The sequence below is a fragment of the Gossypium raimondii genome, chromosome 5 (genome assembly GCF_025698545.1).
Source record: "Gossypium raimondii isolate GPD5lz chromosome 5, ASM2569854v1, whole genome shotgun sequence".
NCBI lineage: Eukaryota > Viridiplantae > Streptophyta > Magnoliopsida > Malvales > Malvaceae > Gossypium > Gossypium raimondii.
Genome location: NC_068569.1, coordinates 20,215,774 through 20,226,973, shown reverse-complemented (window position 1 = coordinate 20,226,973; position 11,200 = coordinate 20,215,774). Strand labels below are relative to the sequence as shown.

Below are 11,200 nucleotides of genomic sequence, written 5' to 3'. Positions count from 1 at the left end.
TTTGTGCTGATTGAGACGAGACAAACGACGAGCATTTGATAAAAGAAGCATGGGCAAAGAAACAAAAAAAGCTACGGATAAAGAATATTCGTACAATTGACCTTCAATTTTGAATCGCTAAAAGTACCCAATTGGTTATCTTCATATCAAAGCATCCAATTGGATAAAACATATACCATTCAAGTTGGTAAAATATATAATCAGTTAATCACCACGCCACACCCATATTATTCACATCCACCACTGCCCGCTGCTGTTGCTGCCGCCGCCACCACTACCAGCTGTCTTCCCCTTCTGTCTTTTAAAACTTTTATAAAACGCACCAAATCCATCTGTTATCTTCTTTGCTATCATTTATTAACATCTTTCGCACCCAAATTTTACTCATGTATCATGATTTTTACATGCAAAATGAAGAATGGTACCAACAAGTATCAAATTCTGATTAAAAAAGATTACATATATAAATATATATTCCACCAGATAAAAAATTTGACTAAACTACTTTTCTAATGAGACCTGCCATAGCCAATAGTTGGGAGAAAGTTTGGCATCTCTAGCTAATCCTGAATTTGTAGGTGGTCAATGGTAAGTAAAAGCTGTTGGAACATTTTTAAATATTTATAGTGTTCCAATAACTATAAATGAATAGGTATAATTAATCAAAAGTTATATTATTTGATTTTTGAAAAGAATTATAACTATTTAAATAATATTATTTGAATAGTTATAATATTAAATAATAATTATGTATTTATTTTAAAGACATTATTATTAGAAAGACACCTATTGATGAAAGATTTCTCTATGAAGAGACATGAAAATTCCTATAGGAATGAGATTTCATTTGGAAAATACACCAACAAATTCTAATATTCTTTCTTTTCTTTCTCCATTTTCTAATATTATTAGATTATTTTTTAAAGTATTACTGCAAAAATCCTTTATAGAAATTGAGTTTCTTGTCATACATTACTCAGTGTGTAGTGGACTATTCTCGTCAGTGCAAAGCGCAAATAGTCATTGGAATCATTGTATCCTCGAGGTTAATTTGCTTGGAACTCATTTGCACACCGAAAATAGGTGGGGGCGAATTAACCTTAAAGATAGTGACTTGATACACGCCTTGGAGCCTTATCCTATTTCTTCTTTTTCTGTTCAAGTTCCGTTCATGTGTTTGGGATTTTCTTCACCGGAAATTTGTACTAACAAATCATTAACATAAAATACAATCTAAACCAACAATATAAAATTTAAATGAAAAATCATATGTATTTTAATATTGCTCATGTGATGTAACAGCCCGATTTTTGGTCTAGTCGGAACAGTGGTTTTGGGATCACAAATCCAACGAGGAAAAATGTAATGGTCTGAATTTTCAGAGGTGTCGGAACGGTGATTCGAGATCACTAAATTCGACAAATGGGTAGAAAATATTATTAATTTAGTGAGTATAAGTTAAATGTGAAGTTAGAAATTTTTTTTTGAAATAGTGAATAGTGCACTAGAAATAAATATTAAAATAATTAGAATCGAAAATGAGGTATCGAGACCTCGGGGATTTTAAACCGAGCCATAAATATTTTTATAAATATTTATGGAGTGTTAAAAAGTTAGTATTAAAGTTTTGTTGAGAAATTTTAAAGTTCCGATAGTTAATTGAACAAAAAGGACTAAATTGTAACAAATGCAAAATTATGGGAAATGATTAAATAGCTTAAATGATAAAAGGAAGAGGGCTTAAAAGGCAAATAGACCCAAGGTCTATTTGGGCTGGACGGCAAAGGCATGAAATCAGCAACAAAGTAGAGGTGTTCATGGTCAGGCGGCCGGCCCAACCGACGGCCCCCCGAAATATGGGAGGTTTGGGTAAAAATATAGGCCGAAATATGGGCTTGGGCAAAAAACGAGGCCCGATTAAAAACGGGCGGGCCTCGGCACCACTTTTTGCCGGGCCTGCCCGGCCCGAATAATAAATATTTTATTTTTATTTTTAACTTTAAAATACTTTTAAAATACTTTTTTAATTTTTTATTTTAAAATTTTTTAAAATACTTTTTTAATTTTTTAATTTTAAAATATTTTTAAAATACTTTTTTAATTTTATTTTAAATTTTAAAATAAATTTTGGTATTTATTTAAAAAACGTGCGGGCAGGGCTGCTTATAATTTTTCGGGCAGACTGGGCAAAATTCTAGGCCCATATTCGGGCGGGCTGACCGAGCCTAGGACCAGGGCCGAAATTTTTTTTGGGCCTGACCCGAACCCGGCCCGGCCCGGCCCATGAACACCTCTACAACAAAGTCAGGAGAATTAAGGGTAAAATTGGAATATTGCAAAATTTACTTAATAAAGTTAGGACCAAAGTGGAATTATCTAGATTTCTCTTCATTTTTCTGAATTCTCATCAGCTAAAACACCATGGAAGGGCTTCTTCAAGCTAGTTCTTCATATTTTTACTACAAGTAAGTTCAATTCTTGACTATTTCTTGAAATTTTTGTATTTTTATGACTTTTACAACTAGACCCACTTGTTAAATTCATTAGTTTTGATTTTATGAAAGAAGTTGAAAGTTGATATGAATATGTGTTGGAAGTATATGATGATTTAGCATGGAATTAGAGCTTTAAATTGTTCATATGCTGATTTTATTGAAAGAATTGAGTAGAAAGTGAATGTTTGGGACCTAATAGCGAAAGAGTTTGAAGATAGAGTTATATGTGAAAATTTTGAATTTCAATAGTTGTGTAACAACTTATAATGTCTAGGTAAAGTATTAATTGAGAAAATTAGATTAATTGATGGGTTAATTGAGAAAGAACCGAATTGTATAAACTGTGAAATTTGGGGCAAAATAGAAATCAACATTTTGCACTAAAGCAGTTTTGGACAGCAGCAGTAGTGTAACTTTGAAAAATCACAAAAAATTGTAGAGATTGAATTAGAGGATGAATAAAATATTAAATTAAATATTATTGAGTCTAGTTTCTTATAAAAGAAACGGTGTGAGTAATGGAATTGTAAATCATGAGATATAATAAGTTTTGTGAGACAAGGTCAGAATGAATTCGGGTTCCCCTGTTCTGACTTTGGAAAATCATTAAAAATTGTACAAAAATGATTATGAGTTATAATTTATATGGTTAGAATCCTTAATGAGTCTATTTTTAGAAGAAACAAACAAAAACATCATCCGAATTCTGTACAATGAGATAATTAATTTTTAGTGAAGAGTGGTCGGAACTGTCAGACAGCAAAACAGGGGAAGCTTTAAAGAATAAACTGTACTATTTGGCTGAACCAAAAATTCTGAAAATTGTATTGCAAGAAGATATGTGAGTCTAGTTTCAGGGAAAATTAACAGATCTTAATTTGGAGATCTGTAGCTCCGGATAAAAATAATTTAGTGACTCTGACTCGGATAAACAACTTTGAATTTACATGTGAGTGAATAGTGAAATTATAGTTAATGTTGTTTAAGTGTGTTATACACATTAAGGATGTGGAATGGAGAGGAGGAGGAGGAAAATTGGGAAATATATGAATGATTCGTGTATAAATGGTCATATGTTTGATTATAACTGATAAACGATGAAATATGAATGATGCTTATATTTGTGCATTATTGGTCATGGTTTAAGCTCATGTGTGAAAATAAAGTTTCATAATATGTGTGTATGGTATATTCAGTATATGATTTGGCATGAAATAATGTCATGAATGGTTTATGAATTAACACATGTTGGTAAGCCTGATACATGAATAAGTGTTATGCTCATCCATGCTTATAATGCTTATGCTATATGTGTATTTGGCTGACATATTTGGTGTATATGCTTAGGCTTTGGCCAAGTAGTGGCTAGATTATGCTATGTCAAATTTATAAGTTATGCATTGAAATGATTTATCATGTGGTTAGCCCCCAAAAGAGTTATGTTTAAATACACTAGCTTGCGACTATGGTTGAATGATATGTTTATATCTTGTGTGATGTGCATAGAAAACGAGTGTGGAAAGATAATGAAATAATAAGTTCATATGGTTGAAATTTGATGATTAAATGTTAATTTCATGAATTATATAATGTATGATGAAATATATATTTATTGATGAAATGAGAATAAAATAAAAATGCGAAAACTGAATAAATGATCAAATTGAGTGGAACGCCGGATTTGAGTACATCTGAACAAGTGACAAAGTGATAAGTGGTAGCCTAGCTACACTTATCTGATCAGGGACAAGTGATAAGTGATCATACGTAAGACCATAGTTATACTATGGCAAAGTGGAAGTGAAGTACTCAATTTTCTGTAACCGTTCCCTAATTTGATTAAGGATGGTAAGTGACAAATTGGCTCAAAAGAATTAAAGTAAATAGATAAGTGGTAGTGTATTTATACCAGGGTGATGTTGTTATTTAAGCTAAAGTAATATTTTCATTGCAAAATTGAGAATTTCATAAATGTGTTATTGAATGGTATAATCGATAAACATTGAGTTAAATGGTAAATACGTATTAGTGTTGAACTTAATGTCATTGAATTGTACGTGAATTAAATGGAAATTGCTAGTAATATGATTTAAATTGTGAGCATGAGAAATTGCGAATTGAATGAAATGGAAATGAAGCATTGAATTGCATGAGTATATATTGGGTCTCGTAGGCCCTAATTATTATGATTATAATATTTTGAGGATATACTGTGAAGAGTTATAAAAGCATGTTAATAATTTTGAAAGTTTTAATTTAGATGAAATTTTATAACTCTGTTAAATACGTTTACAAGTGTATGTGTTCTGGTAATGCCTCGTACCTATTCCGGTGCTGGATACGGGTAAGGGATGTTACATGTGATAATTTTGATATTATTTAAATCAAAACCTAATATTACGTAAATAATAATTTTATCCATTAGATTTGATAACAAACAACATTATAATAATTGTTTTCTCCTCCCCGATCTTTTTCTTTTGTTACTCAAAGCCTTACAATGAAGACTATATATATATATATATATATATATATATTATGAGGTTTTGTGTAGAAGCCTAATAGCTAGGGGGAGTATCCATTTATATAGGATTAGTTTTAATTCAATAAGTCCACCAAATAATCGAATGAAAAGATAGGAAAAGTAAATATTTTTTTTTTTGTATTCTTCATTTCCGTTTTACGGTCCATGTTTGAGATTCGTGGCTATCTCTCTCAATAATGTCATCTCCAAGGTTTAAACCTGTATCTCCCATTGAGAATACAATATGTCTTACCATTGCACCCAACACTTATTAGTCTAAAGTAAATAATTTTAATCACTTTATATTTTGTTACTTTACTTTAGACTTAATTAGATCCATAATATACATTAAAACTTCACATGGACTATTCGTTTGTTCAAATGTTTGAACTCTCGATAAAATTAAGAGATAAAACCTTGATCACGAACAATTCTGAAATTTTATCAACAATTTTAAAATTTAAAATTTTAAAATTAATTTTAGGGTTTGATGGTACATTTAGAAAGTATGCCAAAATGATTTTCTTTTTCTTTGTACAAAATCAAGTTACATGTTTGTTATTTCCTTGGTTTTTTTTCAAGGAAATTTACATTTTCCTTATTTGCCTCGAAAAAGAAAATTATTATTATTGGTATAAAAGAGATAATTGTGTATAAATAAATTAAGAAAATTGAAAATGTGGAAAATTAAAGAAAATTCTAGTTTTATGGATATTTATGAAATTTTCACGTTGGAGAAAACAGTGTATCTCCTAATTCTTTTAGGTAGTACTTGGCATGCCAGATTTAACCAGAAACATTGAAGATGGAAGATAAGGTTGGATTTTCCATTTTCCTACTCACTACCATCCAGCATGATGTGCACCCTCATCTCCAACTATATCATTAGATCCAATTAACAACACAAATACATAAAATGAAACTTAAACTTAAGTTGTTATTATTTTCAAACCTCAACTTTGACATTCAGCTAGCACCAATATATATTAAAATATGGTATAAAGGTATGATTAGGAGTGAGCGTTCGATCGAATTGAGTGAAAAAATTTCGAGTTAATTGAGTTGATGAGTCTCATTTAATTATCCTAACTCGATTTGAAAAAAATAAGATAGTTTAGTATGATAAATTTATTTAAGTCCCGAAATTATTGTTTTAGAATTTTTAAAAACTTTTTATATATTCTTTAGGACTTTTTAAATTTTTATAATTTTTAAAAGATATAAAATTTGGAATTTTATAAATATTTGGAATTTTAAAATTTGGTTTTGAATTTTTTGAAACTTTTTAAATTTTTGTTGAGAGAGACTAATTTGCTCATTTTCAAAATTGAGCAGGGACCAAATAGGTATTTACACCAATCTATTATTTGAATTATTCAAATTGTGAAGTTCAACGCGACTCAGAACTTGAAACTTGAATTACTTCTTCGAGTTGACTTGAAAAACTCAAATTGATTAACTCGAAATTCAAAATTTTTTTTAAAAAAATTTAGTTGAATCAAATTTTGCTCACCCTAAATATGATCTCATAATATTATGAAATAATAAAAAAAAGAAAAAAAATATTAGTAGCAATAAGTGCAAAGGTTAGTTGGAAGGATAATTGTAAGCCTAGATGTGAAGATGGTTTAGGGCTTAAGGAACTAGGAAGCTGGAATGAAGCGAGAGTGATGCAGCAATTGTGGACCAACTTAATCCAAGTAGGATTTCTTTGGGTGGAGTGGGTTAAAGCTTATGTTGTAAAAGCTAGGAGTCTATTCCAGATTTCTCCTCCTCAAGGTTGCAATTGGAGTCGGAGGAAACTTCTTAAGTTGAGGTGTAAAATTGACCGCATTATTTATCTCCAATTAGGGGAGCTTATTGTTTCTAGTTACAAGTATCCAGTAAGTTTAGTTTGGAATGGTATTTGAGAAAGGAATGCGAAGATGACTGCTGTAGTTTCTTTTTTCATATTCCTAAGCATTCAGTCATTGCTTGGAGGGCAATTTAGGTTGTCAACCAACAGGTTGTTGGCTCGAGGCTTGTAAGCTGATGGATGCTGAAGTCTTTGTTACTCTGACTTGGGAGACTTGGAAACACCTATTTTTGGAATCTTCTTATTCAAAGGTGATGTGGTGAGGGATTCTTAGGCTTTGTTCTGTATAGAGATTCGCAAGGCAATGACAGTATTATTAGATTTTTATGCGCATGTCAACTGTTTGATGGCTTTGAATTAACAATCACAACTCCAAAGTGAAGAATGGTACCGAGTCCAAGTACCTGATCATCGTTAAAATGTTTATAATTTGATGGGAATAATATTTGATGCACTAAGCGTAATTAAAAATAAACTCTAATTTATTTACTGATCCATCTAAGAAGGAAGTATGAAACAAACACTAGTGTTTCTCAACTCTTAACCATCCACAATCATGAAACTACTACTGTCTAGGATTCAATTTATAGCCATATAAACAAGCTTACATCGATAGCATCCGGAAGTAAATCCATAGAAAAAATTGGCAACGCGAGTACAACATGTATCTACACTTCAGGTAAACTACATCCCTGAATTTGCAGCAGGTTTCAGTGGTTGGATGGTCTATAGCAGCACATCACATATCTTCCAACAATGTTTTCCACAGGCAGAGGGCCCCTGGTTACCAATCAACATTGATGACATATCACATCATGAATCACATTTCAAATGATGAAGTACAATAAGAGGAACACACAGTATTATATATCTATATATATATAGCCAAACCAAAACATTCAAGAAGATACTCTCATGGAACATTAAGCTCTTAAGGAGCCTTTTCAAGGGTGAAGTATGCTTTAAACCATATCTATGTTATCAAGAATCATAAAGAACAAAAGAAAATAGAACTGAATACAAAAGAACAGGAAAAAGAGTGGATATACCAGTCATGCGAGTCGTAGCTGTTATTACGGTTGTCTCCCAACACATAAACATGACCACTAGGAACATACTGCAGGTACAAGAAAAATGATGTAGTCGGCATTAAACAACAATTGCAAATAGTGTACCACCCAAAGCCATATGATAAACCCAAAACTAAAATGATCTGAATGATGGAGGCTCGGATGCCTACATCATGGAGTCCACCGGGATTTTTCATGCTCACATTTAATGCAAAATAGTAAAGGAGATTTTCTAGGTAATTGGTGATTAATTTACCATGGTGGTTCATACCCCATAATGTCGAGCTTATAATACCGGAAAAATAGATGATTACATGGAGAGACAAAAAAGGGGGACTCACCTTTAACTCTAATGTGTATGATGGTCGTTCAGCTATGAAATCTTCATTTTGAGCAACACCATTGACATAGAGTGACCCATGATGAACCTGCATAGTATCAAAGGAAAATAATTCAGAAGAAGAAGAGTCTTCAGCATTACGTTGCCACAAGTAGGTTTCTTTTTAGCAGTTTGGATTGAGATACTGTGCTGCAGATATTAGGATCTATACGAGTAAATGTCTAAATGAATAAAGGAGCTTCAAAAGCTTTCCTAAAGAGATAAAAAATGTATAAATAGAGAAAACTGGTTAGAGAATCAGTAATACCTGAACCAAATCTCCACCTTTTGCCACAACTCTCTTAATAAGAACAGCATCCTTCCCAAACCCAGTCTCCTATAGCCACAACATGAAGATAAGAATACTTAGTTGAAGTTTTCTATCAGGTGCCAACAATTAGGCAGTTCTATACTACTATGTTGCTACGACTCTTTGTTCTTCTTGAAGTATTTATGTTCAATGCATATATGAACAACATAGGTATGGGGTATAAGTATAACCCATCGAGAACTCTCCAAATATATGGAAAATATTAGAAACAAATTGAACATACCCGGGTTAAACACATAGTAATACAGCCATACGAATCCAACAAACCTGCTCTGGGGGTCGGAATGTGACGATATCATTTATTGCAGGACTTCTAAAAAAATACGAGGCCTGCACAAGTTGTAAAGTGAAAAACTAAAATGAGAATAAGCAACATTATGGTGCATATAAGCAAATCAGAATCATTACTCTTAAGTCAATCATGATGCATACTATTACTATGCAAGAATGGCATAATGACAGAGCTCTTTTAAATTTGCATTAATGTCAGAAGATTAAGGGAAAAACAGGGTTTGTTTGCAAATTAGGAAAGGACGTTTCCATTTCATTTAATTTTCCCCTTAAGGTCAATTGATTCCTGAGAAAAGTGTAGGGTAAGCAAATCCATCTTTGGACAAAACATTAGTGAAACATCCCTCATAAGAGTGCCATTGAATAGTGAATGAAATAATAAATCGCGTTCTAGTTCAAGTAGCCATTCAATGTACTCAGCAAATTCAGAAAAATTACTTCCTAGAAATTCAAAAAACACGAAATGATTGCATGATGAACCAAAATTTGAGATCATCCACAGAATTAAATCAGAAGAAATGGGATAAGACAGCTACAGATGATCATGATTTCTAAAGCTACAAACCCCTAAACTGAGTTGAACTGCAAAGATCGTAGTATTAACCACCATTAAACGAACAAAACCATCAAGAGAATATTATTATTATTATTATTATTATTATTTACCTTTTCAACAATGATTCGATCACCAACACGAAGAGTAGGGTACATAGAAGAAGAAGGAATGAAACGAATCTCAGAAAAGGTGGACCATAAAAGTGCTATGACTAGGAACCTAAAGAAGCCATCGAAACCAGGCCATCTAAGGAAACCCCAACTCTGGCAAGGCATCCATCGTCGCGAAGGGAAAGTTATAAATGACTTGTACAAAGCACATGGTCTCAGAAAACTCATCGTCCCCAAAATGCAAACGATAGAAAACAAAAAAGAAAAAAAAGGTTGAAGCTCAGCACTTAAAAGTTTACTTGGAAAGAGAGTGGAAGGGGGGGAGGGGGTGGTTGTAAAAGAGGTTGCTTTGACTAGACTTTGCCTTGGACAGGAAGCTTCATTATCGAGAGACACTGAGTTGAATTGTAATGGTATGAGACATTGACCCCAGCATTTAGACCGTTGTGGCAAAAATTTAAATATTCTAATAAAAATTGTAACTTTGATTTTATGAGCTCATAAATTTTTTTTATAGTTGAGGGAAGGGGTTGTCAGCATTTGAACCCGACAACTGAACTCATCATTAAACTTAAAATTTAATATTTTTATACACTATATAATAATTAAACCTTCCTAATAATAATTAAACCTTCCTAAAAACAAGAAATTGATTAGATATGAAGTCATAATTAAATAGGAAAATTTTAATAAATAATTTACAGATTGAACTCATAGTTCTAAATAGAGGTGATCATGGGTTGGGCTACTTAGCCCGGCTTGATGGCCCGCTCGAAAAATAGGAGGGTTTGGGTAAAAATATAGGCCCGAAATATGGATTTGGGTAAAAAAATGAGGCCCATTTAGAAAATGGGCCGAGCCTTGGGTAAAACTTTTTTGGCCCGGGCCCGACCTAAAAAAGGGCCTAAAATTTTATCTAGGCCCAGCCCGACTCATGATCACCTCTAGTTCTAAAAGTCACACAAAGTAATAGCTGCGATGTAATAAAAGTTACAATTGTGTCTTTTATCCATTAGGTAACATTTGTGACATTTCTTGAAACATAGCCCAACTTAAATCTGCCACAATCGTTGCGTATAATGTTTGTGATGGCAGTTCACCATCCTCAATGAAATCTACACTGCTATTTAGAATTACGAGTGAACTCATCTCAGAACTGAGTGGAACATTTTATCCATCAAAGAATTGGAACAGTTGTGATGTTGCTGATGGTGTCCAATGCCTTCTTCAATTGTGGAAAGGGTTGTCAGCATTTGAACCCAACAACTAACTCAATTCATTAAACTTAAATTTTAATATTTTTATACACTATACAATAATAATTAAACCTTACTAAGAACAAGAAATTGTTTAGATATGAAGTTATAGTTAAATAGGAACATTTTGATAAATAATTTATAGGATGAACTCATAGTTCTAAAAGTCACACAAAGTAACCGCTGCGATGTAATAAAAGTTACAATTGTATCTTTTATCCATTAGGTAATATTTGTGACATTTTTTGAAAAATAACCCAACTTAAATTTGCCACAAGCTCTGTGCATAATGCTTATGATGACAGTTCACCATCCTTCACATTAGAACTACGA

The 11,200-nt window shown here is 32.2% G+C and overlaps 1 protein-coding gene across 1 annotated transcript; it reads right to left on the bottom strand.

Moving 5' to 3' along the window:
- Positions 1-7,335: 7,335 nt before the first annotated feature.
- Positions 7,336-9,958, bottom strand: LOC105769851 (chloroplast processing peptidase). Its single transcript, XM_012590769.2, has 6 exons — positions 9,612-9,958; positions 8,922-8,984; positions 8,592-8,660; positions 8,286-8,372; positions 7,924-7,991; positions 7,336-7,654 (listed from the first exon to the last, which is right to left on the bottom strand). Exons 1-6 carry the CDS (start codon positions 9,837-9,839, stop codon positions 7,585-7,587), a joined length of 585 nt encoding a protein of 194 aa, XP_012446223.1. The 5' UTR covers positions 9,840-9,958; the 3' UTR covers positions 7,336-7,584.
- Positions 9,959-11,200: the final 1,242 nt, after the last annotated feature.